Here is an 18,291-nt window from a genome sequence, read left to right on the forward strand (position 1 = left end):
CTATTGGACACAATTAATTTAATTAGCACATTAATTTCTTAAACGAAATATTTATTGAAAATTTTTATCGGTAGGTAAAACGAAAATTTCAATTCTTTTAAAAAATAACTTAAGCTGGGGCTGCTATGAAATAAGCTGTGTGGTAAAACATACTACGTATATTGGGCTAAGCACCTATTCACGATATCAGTAAAAGTCTACTTTAGTTATTTTCTAAACATCCGTACAATTTACTCGTATCTATTAATAACATAAAATCATTTTCAATTGCACTTTTGTTTCACGTACATTTTCCATTTGTTGAAAGTTTAAAATTATTTCGAAGTATTTTGGCTGTATACCCGCCATTTGGAGAAGGGGGATGCCGCGAAACTCACTAAACTTAGTATTTATTTTACTTTCAGTCGCATTTTTAATGGATGCCTCTTTTCTGTTTAACATTATAATTATTCCTTATTTTTGTTATATTGGGTGTCTTTTAGAAAATAGGCATATCAAACAGTGAGTGAAGTATTTTAGAAAAAATAAATCATCATTAAAGATTTGGAAATCGTCAGCAGAGGATTGATTCTTTTGAGTTTACTTTTTACCATTTTACAAACTACGTTCATGAATTGAATCACTTTAAGTTTATAAAAATAAGCAAACATTAGGGCAATATATTTTAGAGTGAAGTTAACATTTGATCCTTTCATTTGAATATAATCTTGCATAGACAAGTATACCGTCGAAAAGATAGGCAATTCTTCAATATTCAATAGTTTATATTTCAATATTCAACAGTACATATTTCGCTATAAGGTGATCGTTTAAGCGAACTACTCACATAGTCGGGTCAATTCTGGAGTAAAATAAAAATTCCTGGGGAATCCAGGAGTCCCGAGAAACAGAAAACCATTTCCCGGGGTTTGAAACCAAATATCATTTGAACAATTTGGTTTGAAATCAAATATCATCGAGTACAATATCGTTGTCATAAAATCTTTTTAAATGTCAATGATTAGTGAGATTCTTCACAGTCCTTGTCTCGAAATTTTGCCTTTGTCAAACGATGGAACGGATTTATACCTGGAGCGCTGGAGATTTGAGCATATTTAGGAATAAAATGCTTATTCTGGAATGCGGTAGTTAAAACTGCATATTACCGTGATAAGCGACTCTGTTTTGCTGAAAATCTGCGAGCTTGTATTGATCTTAGTTGTATCTAACCAAAGGAACAAACTTCTACCTAAAAAAGTTCTTATAAACCTCTATATTTATTTTTTGTCAAACTTCAACAGGGACAGAAAACCTATAAGACGCAAATGTTCCCAAAACAGTGACCCTGGCAAAATAATTTGTTGTGCCACGTAAAATACGATCTCTAAGACCTCTTCCATTCTCGGATATCAAACAGACTAATATTTTTTTCAACAATTGAGTCTTACTTTCTAAGTTTATCACCAAATCGTGCGACGAGCGAACGTTTTTACTGAGTTTTAGAGATCAAAACCTTCAGATCTCTTTTCGAATGGATTACAATCATAGATTGAAACTCATATAATGGATTACGATCAAAGATTGTATTGTATATATAGATGTGGGTGATACGGAATCGAATATATAGGTCGTTCAAATTGAACACAATCTTTTCCACGACTACTAACCGTTGTTTGTTTGCTTATCTCGCAGGAAACCACATTCAAAGTACACTCTTCAAATGCTTCACAAAAAACAACCATTCAAAGCAGATAATAAACCCATTATACCAACTTCTTCGGAAAGCTTCTGTCCGTACGTTGATTAGAAACATATTTGAGAAAAGTTAAATTTAACGACTTCTTCATAATTTGTGTTCATAATTTTGTGATACATTAATTGTATTACACTTTTTAGCATGACGAAATCATGATCGAACATTCCTAGATATACTCGGTTCATTTTTACGAAAAAATTTTAATGACAACAGCCTGGCAGCTTGTTGATTTTCAGTTCGCATCTCTCAGATATAGATGTATTTTTAGATATACGATAAAAAATCAAAAATATTTGGTTTTCTAACATATTTTCTATTATGCTCATTTTACCACCAACAACTGTTCATTTTACCCGCATAGTGCAGGTAATATGAACATTTCAATCGTTTTTGGTGAGGAAAAAGTATATGAAAATTGAGCGCTATCTTAGTTGGAATTCGTGTCGCTGCGTTACTACACCATCTATCCTACCATCAGTTTTTTTTTGTGTATGCATCGATCCAGGAAACAGTTCACTTATTACGTGAGACATTTTCACTGAAAATCACCCCCATAAGGTACACGTATTACAATTCAGCTTTAGGTTATATCCGACCAAATCTGGTAATAACTAATTTGAACAGCACGGTGTTGCGGACGCGGAGAATAGTCATCAAAATTGTTTTGACCATTATCGAGTCCTTACCAACTTGTTTTAAATATACATTCTTGAAATTCTTTATTCTAGGCATCTTCCTAAAGATAATTACGCTATGGTTTTCCAAAGGTCGAATTCTTTCGGGAAAATAATTTATCCTTTTTATGGGATCGTAATACGTAGATAGATCAGATAATTTCCTTAGTGTTCATTTTCTGATTCAATCCCTCGAAACCACTTGAAGCATTATTCCGTCGTCATAAACATTCGAATCAAGGGCAGCTAAAATGATCTGCATCAATGAAGCAATACTTTACATCAAATGATCATAGGAGCAATGAAATGCGAGGATTTGAATTTATCATTAGAAAACGAAATTTTCCAAGGCATAATTTTTAAATCTCTCTTGTGCAATGATGATTTCGGAAGACTGCGAACATTAGAAACAAGATAATATCGTTAAGGCAAAGTAGACCGTCATTGAAATTTGTACTCGGCTTCGATGATTGTGGCTAATTTATCTCACGATAGCAAATTAAAGAAAATCACTTGTTTTCGCACTGGCATACATGAAAAAGTATCAGGGTACTTTCTGCATGTAAGCGCAAGTAGTGATACTTTTCTGAATCAATATTACTTATGAAAACTGAGTATTATCACTTTGAAATTGCTAGCTGCAATATCAACATGGCTGTCAAAACGAATGACCGGCTACTTAACCTTAAGGTGTTCATTTGACCACCATTTCCCCTATAATACTGTAAACAGAAATAACATTCATCAACGAAAACAATACCACATTACCCCGAATGCCAGTATCCCGAATTCCAAAACCCCGAATGAAATTACCCGATTGTGCGATATTTGCCAGAAAATCATTCGCCAGAGAACTATTCGCCAGAATGACATCTGCTAGAAAACCATTCGCCAGAATGTACCGTTCACCAGAAAACCATTTGCCAGAAAGTACCATTCCTCAGAATTATTTTTCTTGTCGATTTTAATCAATTAATGGATGGTGAAATATCTCGAAACCCGAAGATGACGGTCGTAATATTCGATTTTTCACATCTTCAAGAGCATCTTCATGAACGGTTCATATGTTATGCACTCTTCTTTTTTGATCAGCGATTCTTTAAAGTTTTATTGCGGGTGTAGGAATCAATTACTTCATCGAACAGATGGCACAAACAGTTGCAACGTATATCGAAAGCCCTTAAGAAGCAAAACAACTTTAAAGAACAGCTTATTCTATTCTATTTATATTTTTTCTTCTTTTTAGTCTCACGGTCCCTCAGGGTAAAGTGCTGTCTTTTCAGTTCATATTTATAAACCTACAGATGTTGATGTTCATCGTACAATGCTCGAGAAATCGATATTTTTTTAATCATACGGAAATCCAAAAATTAGTATACTTACTAGAACCACAATACCCAAAACGGATATTCGAAGTTGGCTCACTAAGTCAACACGAGATGGTGTTAAAAAGACTCTGTATTTTTTAAGTATACTAACAAACATAATCTCACAATTTTTTTTAACGCTAAGGCTAGATTATTTCTTCTACAATTGCAAAAAAATAAATATTATAAACAAATCTAGAGGATGGCCCATTCTGGGGAATGGTACATTCTGGCGAATGGTATTTTGGCGAATGGTACTTTCTGGCGGATGTCATTCTGGCGAATAGTTTTCTGGCGAATGGTTTTCTGGCAAATATCGCACAATCACATAACCCCGAATTCCAACATCATAAGGAAATGTCATCAATATCATCATGGGGAAATAGCATTCGGGGTGATGGAATTCGGGGTAGAATCCTGTGCGCAGCTTCCATATAGACTAGCGGCCAAAAATATTGTTTTCATGTTATATCATGAGTATGAATTTTGTGATTCAAGTTGTCGAGACAAACTTATGAATAGGGCTTATAGCAAAATAACAAGTTTTGTTACTAATGATGCATATATGCCACTTATACGATTAACGTCAAGAAAATCATTGTAAACATTAGAACATACATAGTGATGATGATGTGATTCATTTTGCGATGTTCAATTATCCGCTGAAATAATTTTTAGCTGTTAATATAGAAAAAAAAACATTAAAATTACCCATAAATAGAAAAAGTGTAAATATGTGCAACTAAATTCTTAACGATCCTTACTGGGTAAGGATGTAACCTATTTTTAAGATAGTTTTTTGAGTAAGCTCTCAATCAGTGTGATACCTTGCTTTTGCACTGAATTCTTTATTTTTCTTAAAAACTCTAACTTAGACATAGTGTATGAATGGAAGTACAAAAGATCTTGCTCTGATATTTCATGAAAATCTAAATGGAAATGTTTACCATGGAATGATCATCTTCTTCTTCTTCTTCTTTGCGTCCCAAGTTGTCAACTGTGAGCTTATTTTTTTTGCGTGTGTATATCGTGTGAAAAATTACGAAGATACGTGTGCTTTGGAGCTGGCCTTCTGATACCACGTTTCTCAGCTTTGTCCTGGTGAATAGCTGCGCGTTTTTTTTTTTTTTTTTTTTTTTTGTTGGGATTTGAACCACTGCGACCATTAATTGATCTATTGTGGTATACCCCTGCTTACTATCGCAACGTGCTCAGTACGGAGAGTTACTAGCTGCGCGTTTACCACAACGGCTATTTGGGCTCGATATCAACTCGTGCTTCTATCATATAACAATTTATCTAGATAAAAAAAACTTTACATTTTCAGGGAATAATTTGTCTTCAGTAGTCTTCGCAGGTAGAACAAAATTAAGTAAGCAAATCCTCCAAGCTGTGACTAACCTTTCATGAAACAATATTAAGTCGATACTCACAACCGATAAAACGAAAACGACTGGTACCGTAATGTGGGGTATTGTTGATAAGTGGCTAAAAAATTTCATAAAAAAAATGCATTTGTTTCAACGCTTTTGACTTCATGTCGCATTTCATTATTGTCCCCTAAAACCGATTGACTCTTGCAAGTCATTTACTTTTTAAGTCATTTTCAGATTTTTTTTAAACAAAAATGAATAACGGAATCAATGCTCTCTCTCATGGAAAACATTTAGGCGTAGGCAATTTATGAAATTCTGCGTTCTATACAACAATACGTTTACACAGAAAAAATCCGTTCTCGTATCCGTGAACAACAGACGTGAACTCGTCAACAAGTAAAAATACACCGTGAACTAGATCATGTATCTGTGACCAACGATGGTAGTTCACGGTGTATTTTTGACAGACTATTTCCAGAACGCTTTTTTGAGCGTGTATTTTGCATTAAAAATGCGCAAACTTTCGGAAATTTTGACAACGAATGTTTTTGGGAGAACCATTTTTTAGTAAAAACCACATATTCTTTGATTTTATCATTTGCGGAACTCATGTTAGACATGAACCTTTGGCAGTGCCATCCACAATCATGCAAATTTTTGTTTCTTAAAGTTGCATAATTCACGCATGAGCAAATTATTTTCTATAAGCTTACGAATACAAAGAAGGGAGGCACCATTCACGAATTGAAAATATTAAAAAAAAAATATTGACTCGATCTTTTTACGAGGAAGGGCGCTTCAATTAATGATATTTCGTTGATCAATGATACCCAGTTTTACGGTACCGTCGCTGAAAATGTAGTCTGATTTGCACTTACACACATACTGTAAACATCGATCGGTATCCAAACATGTTTCCACATATTTATGCACGCACCAAAGGGTGTCTACGCAAATTTCCCTCGAAGCTCCTGCTCCGTCTACCCTCTGTGACTGTGACTGAACTTGAGCAAGCACCGAAACACGCACGCACTCACTCACTCACTCACTCACTCACTTACTCACGCACGATGCGGTGTCGTTGTAAAATCCTGATCTGCGTCTTTCTCTACCACCACCACCCCCCTTCGAACGACAGTCAGTCGTTTCTGTCGCCTTCGTGTGCTTCGAGTTGCTCATATGGTGGAAGGATATAATTTTTCGCCGGAAAAGCTGACGTCAGGAAAATTGAAAACATTTGAAAATTTCACACTGCGAGCGGAAACGTTACACACGCGCGCATACATCGAGAACCGAGAACCAAGGGAGAAAGTCAACTTTTTATGGTTTGGCTTGTTGAGTGGGTGGGGAGGGGGTGAATCCTGATGGCTTGGTTTGGGCCTCCTCTAGGGGAGGGAGCGCAAAATCTCTATTGAAAAGTGGCGTTCTTTAGAGCGGGAAAGTGCCCCCCAGAGGGTGGATGAGTGCGAAATAGTATCGATTTTTCCAAGTCCTCTTTAAAGAGCGGGGCGACGGCGCCTCGGGGGTGAAATAAAAATCTGTTAAGGGACTGGTTGAATCTTTTCTTCACTGAATGTCTTTTTTTTCTTCTGTGGGCTGATGCAATGAAAGAAAAGTTTTTTTTTATCATTTGGCGCACCGATGGCCGGGAAGGAAGTGAAGAATTGATTTTTGTTCCGTTCTGTCCAAGGGCTTTGGCACGAATTTTTCATGTGCCTTGTCGAGTGATGAAATATTCCGTTCCGATACGTGACTTGAATGAGTGGTTTGGAGGTGTAGTTGCAACGCATGTACGCTCTAACGACGACGGCAATAACCAGGGCGAGGTTTCTCCAGGGGATTCTGATACTATTGAGAAACGTGTAGAACTTTTTTTTTTAGGGAAGACATTGCAAACAAATAAGAAAATGCGATCTTGGTTTGTGGTTGCTTGGGAATTGGTTGTGTTGCCGACATTGTTTGCGTGACTTCTTGGACAGATTGTGACAAGCCTGTTAAGATGTAGGAGATTCTATTATTTTTATTCTTCGATGTTTTACATATAGAGCCTGTTTGATTATGTCACGGTATTATTTTGGTTTCGTGTAGAGCTTGGAAGGTTTTTTTTATACTATTTTTATTATTTGTCAACTATCTATAGGATCGGTGTGACAATAGCCGAACAGCAATGAAGAAATATTTGTATGAAATCGAATAATATAGCCAGCGTTATTATTTTGAGGCCATCTAAAAAAATGTATCTTGATTTTGCCGGAAAAATATAAAAACCGCGAAAAAATATAAAAAAAATATTTTTTCTAATGAAGGATAGACCTAAAGCTTCCGATTGATGTAGGAAAGCTCTCTTTGTTTTGTTTAATAAACAATAGTTTATTTTGATAGTGCTGCTATAGGTACAAGAGAGCCTAAATCTCATTCTAAGCCAATTATTACAATCATTTTTTGGATAATACATCTTCTTGGCAATTTTTTTTTTTGATGCGGTTTATTACTAAACGGCCTTAAAAAGCCATTGGGACTATTGTAGGTGACTGACTGCTATGGATACGCCCACTATATCTACAAATTAAATTATAATAGTGATTTTCTAACACGAAAAACATACAGTGTCCGTTCGATTTGTGCGGAATAAATTTCAGAAAATATTTCGAAATTCTAGACGAAATCGATAGAGACGATTTTCAAACCAGTTTTGATAACAAATAGCGACGTACAAACATTATTTCAGTTTATTAATACAAATCATAGTGTATTGATTTAAATATTTTGGTAAAATATTCACTCTTTAATTTTTATACAATATTGCAAAAATTATCATATTTCGATGTTAGATGAAATTGGTACGTAAATACGTGTTAAATTATTTGATATCACAGCGCAACAAAAGTTACATTTTCGCGTTTTTTATGTGTCTCTAGTAGATTTGAGGTTGCTGTTTCTGAAGCCGTTCTCAGAAATGTTCCAGCACGTCCCATTTTTTAGCTACATGTCGACAAAGTTGTATAAAACACTGTTTTCATTGATGTTTACATTAAATTTAAAGCATTACATATCAAGCTTTTTTGTGAACTAATCCAACAAGCTTGCAATATATGAATAAATCTTTTATTTCAGATATTATTTGGTTGAAATTGCACGATAAAATTTATATAAGATCGATTTTTCCAACATAGGGTAGCTGTACCAGTTATGGCCATAGTGGTTCCCTATTTCGCCATACATAATAACTTTAATTTCTTCACATTTTGAAAAGTTTTGTGTGTTTTAGCAGTAAGATAAAGCGTAAATCTAGATGTTAAAACATTCAAAAATATTAAAAATGTGAAAGTTATCGAAATTTCACATATGGCCAAATAGGGAACCACTATAGTCATAACTGGTACACTTTCCCTACTTGCAATCCCCATACTAAACTCTTCGTTTATTTTATATGGCAAAATACAATACTTTTCGAACCCATCAAAAAATAACTTTTTAGCATCGGAAGCGATGATCATTGTTGATAATAATTGTTATACACATGAAGTTTGAATTATGTGGCCAAATTAAGCGAATCAATTGCCATACAAGCTGGCAAACTAGCATGCAAGTTGGCTGAAATAGTCAAATTTAGCATTTTCAAAAGACAATATCTCAAAAACTAGACGTACTATGATATTTTTGAAAACGGGAATGGATTCAGTAACCCTTAATTTAGTAAATAGCGGTATTTTGGTGCTTGAGACAAAAACGTGTTCCGCAGTGTATTAGGACGAAACAAATCTAAAAATCTTCTTTTGTAATCTTCCATCAAAATGTATCAAAGGTGCAACTTGGAATCAAATTCAAATTGTTTCAATTTAATTCAATATGTATGCTACATTCTGATAGTGGAAATATGAGATTTGAAGAAATTGGCTCTGTGAAATATATTGCCTTTCTACACCCACTTGTTCAATGTTTTTTGCCAGCTGTAGCAAGATAAATATGTATAGAACGGCAGTTGCAAGTGCTCTGAAAAGCAGCTTTGAGGGCACTTATTCTATTTACAGCTTTATAATTACGTATCAATTTCACAATATTTTCATATTTATATGATTTACGTTTATACATCGTTTATAGATCATGATTTCCAACAGTACGCTTTCAATATTTATACATCCGAAAGGTGAATTCACTGAAAAACATACATATAAATAAATTTTAAGAACCAATTGCTGAATTGGCAAGATATTCATTTAAAGTTCATTGAAATAATAATGTATGGAAATACAGTCAGTGACAAAAGCTAGTAATCAATTTCTATTTTCCTATACAAAATGCTCAAGTTTGGGAATCTGTATCTCGGCTTCTGACAGTCCAAATTGGTTGAAATTAGGATGAGGAGCTACAAATAAGTTTTGTCTATGGTGAGTTTGTCAAATTTCAGTCATTTTTCAAAATGTTTCAGCTGTTCAAAGACAAATGTAAGCAACTGAGACATTTTTAAATTTAATTCAGAAACGGTAAGTTGTGGCTAGTTCAAAGTGGTTCACTTTCAGAAGTTAGAAAATTTGCACCCACCAAATACTTAAAACTTACCGTTTTTTAAAATAAATTAATATATATCTTGGTTACTAACTTTATTCTATGAACAACCCTCTGATACTTTTTAAAAAAAATACTGAAATGTAAATATTTCACTACAGACAACATTTATAGTTCGTCATTCAAATTTCAAACAATTCGGTTCACTAGAAGCAGATATACAGATCCCCAAACTTGGGCATTTTGTATGGATAAGACATACTAACTTTTGACATTGACTGTAACTAGAATATTATATTTTCAAATGCTTTACTGGTTACAGTGGATAGACAGATTTAGGACTTATAATTCAATAACACCTGTTAACTCGTGTTATGCTATAAAGAAGAATTGAAAAAAACATAGCAAAATCACGAGAAATAATGAAAACTAACCTTGAAAACAAGACTTTAATTATTTTTCCCTTCAGATTATTTGGAAATTTTGAAAGGGTGTGGTGTGACAGATGATAAATTTCAAATGCTCGGCCTAATGTCATATTACTGTTATTACTGTTCATTTTTATTATGCAATCATTACATTATATTCATCTCCGGGAATGTACTGAATAAGGTTGTATTCATCACATTTATTAAATGCCACAATCGAACGATCTTATTGTGTATTTTTCTACTATAATTTATAGTGAATTGAATTCCAAATTCATCCTAACTAAGGTATTATATAAATTTGATTCGATTAAATGTTTTGGGCTTCGTGGCCTTGCGGTTAGCGGTTTCAGTCGTTTAGGCGTATTGTGCCACGAAGCGTGGGTTCGATTCCCGCTCCAGTCGGTGGAAACTTTTAGTCAAACGAAAAATTCATCACTGGGCCAATGGGTGTTCTGTGTTGTCCGTTGCCTAATGTTCGATTTCGGCACGGTGTCAAAATGTATGTTGCCTAAATCGAACGGGCACTGTACAAGAATTTAAAAATAGTAAAATGTTCCATTATTTAACTGTTATTTTAAAGATATGTTAGAAAAAACCTTTGAAAATAATCGAAACTGTGGATGTGTGTGTGTGCTTGGTGTACAATGCGCCGTCGCGGTAAAACGCGTGAAAAAATCCAAGATAATATATATCTCTGTCAAAATTGATCGTTTCTTTGTTATATTGTCAGGCGTTGCAGAATTCGCTCTCATTTGAGAATGAAGCACGATCAAAGCAAGCAAAGAAAAACATCCCATCTGTTGCGGTCCACGATCGTCATTGTATCGCAAGGTGTAACAAGTCTGATAAATGGAAGCAGCGAGCGAGAGCCCCAACGAGAGAGCGATGATAAAATCCATTTTTCTCGCTTGTTTACCGTTGGGGATAGGTGTTTTTCTTTACTGGCACGATAAACTATCCACGAACTTCCAATAACAACAGTGTCCCCCAGGCTTGGAGCATGTTTAGAGGGGTTTTATCATGCACTACTATCCCCCTAATCTGATCAAACTTGTAGCAGTATACGATAAACAGTCTCTCATAATGTGCAGCATGTTATGATAGTTACAGAGAGCGATACGTGAGAGATTCTCTCAATTTTCTCAGGATTCAATCCCTGTATATTGTTAAATATAGATCCGTCAATTTTAACGCCTCTCACGAAAAAAACATTTTTTCCATTTCCACAACAAAAACAAATGATACATTCTAAAACGGTGAGTAATGCTGCAAAAACCCAAATTCCATTGAGACATAGAACAGCATAGTATCTGCCGCATACATTAGAGTTTAGAAAATGGCTGGATTTAGCCTAAAAGCCGTTTAGCACTGGATGGCGTTATATCCTGCTGTTTGGAAAATCATTGATTTTGATTGGATTTCTTTTGAATATAATTTCTGAGATACGATTGTATCAATCCAATGCTTGTTTTAGAAATTTCAAGCCTTTTTATGCGACTTCCATAATTGAATTTACCTTCTATAATTTGTATGTACCTTTTTAGGTAATAAATTAAAATAGAGAAACTATGCGGGCCATCACGTCGTTCATTTGAATTAATCAGCTCCTAAAGTTAGAGACTACCGATTGAACGACCAGCTCGCTGCAATGAGGATTTGATTTATGACGCGCGATGCTCAGGCAGCACGAACGAAATTTGGGACTATGCTTGCTGTGATGAAAGAAAATGTTTGTCAGTTTGAAACGAAGCAGAAGAGTTTCAATCCAAAGGAAAGCTTGAGTGTAAACAAGTAAACAAGATCATACATTACAAAACAGTAATCAATTTCATTTTAAGAACTATTTAATTCGGAAAACAATAATATAATTGTGTTTCAAGATCATTAAAGCTTAAAATGTGAAATAGGTCAATATGTTCTAGGGAAAACTATGTGATTCAGAACATTATTTGCTATGATTCTTCGGAATAATTTTGAAATATGCCAGAACTACCCATAAGGGGTGATAAAGTAGCCTTAATGCAAACAACTTCGAATTATTTGAAAATGCCAAATTTGCCTGTGAAAACTTGAATTTTGCAGTTTTGGTTGATGGTACAGCATTGCATTCGAGCTTCTTCTCCGAGTAAGGAGACAAATCACGTAACTTCATCTACTAAACTTTTAACATAGATTATTAGATTCGTATTGATATGGATATAAATTCATTATTTTATCGTCAACTTGCTATTCTAATTAGCAAACAATTAGGCGAATTCCAGTATCTAACGACGGCATTTTCAATTATTCATTCATTACTTTCAGATAGCACAAAATTGAGCAAACAGCCGTTTATTGGTACTCGATGGAGTGGAATTTTAAGGAATTTAAGGTAATTCTAACAAGCTCCAAATCATACCAGAAAACTGAACCGTTTCAATGGGCAACAGATTTACAGAAGTAAACAGCAAATAGGAGGACTTAAATGTGATTTACTAAAAAGTTTAAAACTGTATTGAATTATATCCAGAAGACATATTTGGCGCTTTAGGAAATCAAAATCTAAAACTTCAGAATAAATATCGCTCATCTGTTTCATTTTTTAGACCAGCGCCTCGAAGCATGCAAAGTCAATTGAATTTTGTTTCACAACAAAATACCAGGCATCATAACTGATTTATTTTACGAAAGTTTTAATAACATGAGATCCGTGTAACTTATTACATATAGCTATCTTTAAGCATTTTCGACCAAGCCGTGACCGAAACAGAGAAAACAGTAAAGAATACAAGGATATTTGTAAAAAGCTTGAGAAAATTTGGAATATTTTTTTAACTTTATATTAGATTCAGAGTTTTACCTACTCGATTGTTAAAAATTTATACCATGAAAATATCATGAGAGATATGTAAGTTTCATATTTAAACATAAAAGTAATATTAGCAATTTCAAAACTTGTACAAATATTTTAGTTCTTCCAAATTGGAGGAAAAAAATGAAGGTCGGTCAGTCAGCTTTTCATTTCAAAATAAAGCACTAGTTTTACTAAAAAACAGTTTTTATCTTATTTTTCAGTATTTATGGAACGTGTGGCTATTTCCTATCATATGTTTTAATAATTATCGAGAGAAAAAATATTGAGTTTTTTTAATATGTGCCAAAATATATGCTGCTCATAAAAGCATCTGTCCCATATGGAACAAACCGGCTTTGAGTAAAAAGCGCTCACGTTTTGTAGTTCCTTATTGGGTTCCAAATTCTTAAAGAGTATGCCTTTATTTTTTCAATATTGGACTGCACCATATTCATAATTTTCCACAACATTTTAAAACAAAGCGTTTCAATCTTCACATGGCTAGAAAAGTATATATTCAAACATGAATGTTGCTACAAAAAATGTGTTGGTTCAAAAATCTACATATCAGTGTACTTCAAACTGATTTTATTTTGTAGTGAAAGTGCAAGCAAGATTCTTATGTTTTAATGTATCTCAAGACATTAATTTTAAAATTTCCAACGATTTAAAAAACTGCAATTAGTCGGTGTTCAGACAGACCGGACTAGACGAATTTTTGAAGTTCTAAAGATACGTTAAGAACTCCATCAATTCTTATTTTCCCTATGCTATTTTGATACAGATGCATAATCAAATAGATAAATTCCATTATAACAACGAATTGTGTAAATATTCTGACATTTCGGATGCCTGGGGTACGTTTTCCGGTAACCTTTAAAAAACACTTGGTTCAGTCTGTCTGAACACCGACCAATTATTAAACCAATTTCAATGAAATTTCCTAAATAATAGACTTCGTTTTAGCTAAAACCCTTTCAAAAACTTAAAAATTATACGTCAAATGACGTTTCATTAAGGTGAAACATCTCGGAATCCAAAGACGGCCGGCACAATGGCCGACTTCTCCCCATACTCACGTTTTCAAAAGCACAAAACTGAAGAAATAGTTGGCAAACGTTCCTGATCTTCTTATTTTAAGCTTTCTACTAGTGCACAAAGCCAAAATAAAAAGTGCAATGCCGTGGGATACAGCCTTCGCGAGATTTGTGCCTTTGAAGTTTTAGTGCAATCTTAGAAGATGATTCCAAACTGTTTCACCTTAAAATTTATTCGATCATTTAAAAAAAAACCTTATTATTTTCGCAACAAAAATTTGAAGGAAGTCTAATTGTGCAACTCTGTGTTAATCGACTTAAGTCAAAACCATTTCAAATTTCAAAAGATTGCCTCCAGGAAACGGATTTGCTTGCTATTTTAATTTTTTTTATTACGAGTTTTCGATTAACTTGAGATCCAAAAATAGATATCATCTAATTTAATATGGGAAGCTTAGCCTTTCTTGACGCTCCTGTGAATAATCGTTTGTTTGTGATTCTATTAATTAAGATAGTATTATCAGTTTCATATATGTGCAAGATAATTATAGAAAAGCTGTCATGAATTGTGTCTTCTTTTAACAAATTGTGGTCTGCCTAACTACTGGTTTCATTAGAACATGCAATTACAGTGTTCCTATGGATCAATTTCAGCTCATATTTGGATGAAACGATATACAACTGAATAAAATGTGATGAAATCATCGGTTCATTGATAAGAAATGTTTAATATACATCAAAATTTTCCACATTCATTCCGCATGTGTGGAACTCATAGTTTTACACAATCAACCGAAATACAGGCTTATACCCTGACTCAAAGATTTTGAAAATTGCTACGACTTGATGAACTGGAATTGGCTTTGAAGTTATGTGTTATTGTCAAATGGACTATTTTTTTTAGATTCGAAATTTGGTTTCACGTTTTTTCTTCGAACTCTTTCAACTACTTTTTTGTTCTTGTTATGATGTTGCGATGCCATTCGTAAATAGATGAGTAGAATGTTATGAAAAATTCGAAATAACTATGGAAATATGCTGAAGATATAGCGATACTGCGATTATAGGAAAATTTAGTGATGTTGTGCTTCATCCGTTTATCGTGTGACAAACGCACCTAGTGTAAAATGCTTCCTCCAAAAAGTTTGTGTTGATAATAATATTTGTATCCGAATGTTCAAAAACAATTAAGTCAATACTTTTTTCTAAATTTTTTAAACCACTTACAAAGCTACGTATAAAATGTTTGTAATGGATTTTATCCTCAAAATTTAAGAAGGATTGCTGCACACTTGAATTTGTTAGCCATCCAAACAGATTTACGAGAATACAACTGCCAATAATTTTGTAATTTCCATTATTTTCACTTCTAAACTCAGTTTTTTTTTTGTAAAAAACCTTTATAATTTTTCACAAAGCAAAAGTCAGAGAGAGAAATGCAACTTTAATTCCCTCGTTTAGATATTCTGGGCCAAATTGATCGACACCATATCCTCCAAATATTCACGCACATTCACATTTTTTATTGCAAAGTGCAGCTTTGTAATTTTTGTTATTTTATTACTACAAAAATCTTATTTTTTATTAATCACTTTTGTTTGAAAATAAACCATTCGAGAAAGTCTTACCACGACTATGCTTTAAATCAAACCAGACGATTTGTGTGACGCTATCAATGATGCTGACAGTAATATGAAAGGGAACAGACCAGTTGTAGAATACACGCCTCTCACGCCGAGGACCTGTGATCGAATCCCATCCCCAAGATAGTCACTAAAGACTTGAAAAGTTATAGTAGCGACTTCCTTCGGATGGCCTCACTTTGCATCCCCGTTGGTCCCGAGATGTAATAATCAAGGGTTAAAAATCACGGCAATAAAGATAAAAAATAGTTAAATAAATTAACATTTAGCCATTTTTGAACTTGACTGTAATAGGTGTAGAATTAAATGATCGCTCGCATTGAAAATATCAGAATGCTTCTCAATTGACAATCCAGTAAAAATATAATAATAGTGAGCACTGTATGATATCAATATATTGAAGACACTTGAATTAAACACCAACAAGCTTTTACAAGTAAGTCATAGCCTCAAACATAGATTCTTCAACACTAAATCACTTCTCAATTAGCTTTAGCTAACTCAGAGAACAAAATATGTTTCATAAATCAAGATATTGCGATCCAGTACTGTCGAGCTTGATCAACATTTTTTACTGGAACAAAACAAGTAAGTGTTCATATTTTATTAGCTTATTTGTCATAGAATGAAAGTTGGATGATAACAAATCGACTTGTGCAGTAACTTCCATATTATTTTCAGAGGCGAACCTGGTATAATGTGTAGAATACGCAAGTCTCAAAATGAGGAGCTGGGATCCTATCCTACCCTTGAGATAGTCACATATGATTTTAAGGTTATAATGACTAATGATTCCTTGGAATGGAAGTAAAGCCATTGGTCCCGAGATGAATTACATTAGGTACTGAACACGAGATATCATATTTTCATGACCTTGTAACCTGAGAATTACGATAGTCAATGGTAATCTGTTATTGTTATTTTGAGTTTAGTACATTTGCCCTTGTTAATAATTCGCACTCCTGAAAACAAACTGATTATTTTTGAACTTGTCTGAGGTACGGCAAGCAACATACCCCGTACTAATTAATCCATCATTTGATCGTAATAATCATTGTTGGACAATAGCGACAGCAATGTCAAAACACTTTTGTGAGTAATTATCGCTCTTGTACGAAATCGATAAGCTGCTTGTTATGACAAGATTAAGCTCAGTTAACTCTAACATGGTGCAAAATACGTCTGAAACAGTTCAAAACACATGTCTTCACACTCCCAATGTAATGGTAATGGCTCCGATATAGCAATGTCTCTTGAGAGATGGCTGTGCCTGCTCACACATCAACAGACAGCATGGTCACTATTGAGGCTATCTCTTCGATTGCATCATTCCGGTACCGAACACCAGGCGACAGCAGTTCCATCAAACTACCTTTGAACATTGTATCACATGTTTTCCGGCGCTGTCGCTTTGAGCCGATGAACTATGATGTATAGAAGGCGATTGTTCTACGGTCGCACCTCAACTACGGCAAATAACGTTGATAAAAACGATGTGATGGATCACTTCAAAATGGGACCAATATGTTATCGCATACCAACGGGCCCCATTTGCAACCCTTGAGACAGAACGACGACTTCAAACCGAACTCACCTGGGTGGTGGGCGATCCTCGGAAAGGAAAATGTGACATGGTTTTCTCTCCGCCTGGAATGCTGGACCGCCGTTCACTATTCGTCACTGTCTCGATCATTCACTCTGCAGTACTTCTTCTTCTTTCCGATGGTAACGGATTTAGACTCCTATTTTTTTTTTTTGGGTTCACAGCACTTGACAAAATATGATACAACTCTTCTGGTGGTTTGTTAGTTTTCACAATTTCGCAACTTTAGTTGCCTTTATTGCTTCTGAGTTATTCACTTTCAACTGCAGGAACAGCACTTTCTGCGTCACTTAGCTGAGCTCAATCGGTTGAGGCTCAGACACGTTTGCCCAATGTCGTGTAACTTGTCACTCATGATTTCTACCAATCATTCACAGCTCGTTTTCTTTCAAGTTGCACAATTAATAATCCATCATTTGTTCATAGTGAAATGGAACTGCAATTGAACTGATGCATTGTCAGTATCACACTTCGCCACCGTGATCACTCGACAAATGTTACGGACAAAATCACGCAAAAGCGGCGCGCACAACATGAACACGTTGATCGAAATCACAATCAAAAATCACGCACGTCGAACGCAGTCTGACAGCATTAGCTCGCGATACGGTCCTGTATGGATGCGCCGAAACACCGATCCGAGATACGGTAGCCGTAACTTTACTGCCAATAGCTTGTAATGTCACCTGGTTGATAATTGCCACTACACAAAACCCCGACGAAACCGAATGAAACGACGGCTGCCTACTCTTGCTCGCTGCTACTGCCTGCTGCACTCGTTCTCGCGCACGACATACATAACAACACAACAAAACACTCTACAATCAGCATTACAACTGTCGCTACACAAAAGCCCGAGACTCGTTCCAAGCTCACAACCGGCTGCCCGTCAAAAAGAGGAGGTAATGGTTGACACCTCCTCCTATTTTTCTCGTTTCACCTAACACTTTATTCTACTTCTTTTCCGCGAGCTCTCTCTCACTCACTCGTTCGCGCTCGTATTCCAACTCCCTTCAATTTCATCCATCCAAAGAGTAAACACAACCACATTGACGCCGGGCAACCATTCATAAGAAAGCTGAAATA

At 34.9% G+C, this 18,291-nt stretch overlaps 1 protein-coding gene across 1 annotated transcript in view; it reads right to left on the reverse strand.

The window, feature by feature from the left end:
- Window positions 1-18,073, reverse strand: part of LOC5569248 (homeobox protein caupolican) — a 160,434-nt gene extending 142,361 nt beyond the window's left edge. The window contains exon 1 of the mRNA XM_001658344.2: window positions 17,197-18,073. Within this exon, the coding sequence (XP_001658394.2) occupies window positions 17,197-17,295 (99 nt within the window). The 5' untranslated portion in view covers window positions 17,296-18,073. The remainder of the gene's footprint in view (window positions 1-17,196) is intronic.
- Between the last annotated feature and the right edge of the window lie 218 nt (window positions 18,074-18,291).

This window comes from Aedes aegypti, chromosome 2 (genome assembly GCF_002204515.2).
Source record: "Aedes aegypti strain LVP_AGWG chromosome 2, AaegL5.0 Primary Assembly, whole genome shotgun sequence".
NCBI classification, from domain to species: Eukaryota; Metazoa; Arthropoda; class Insecta; order Diptera; family Culicidae; genus Aedes; species Aedes aegypti.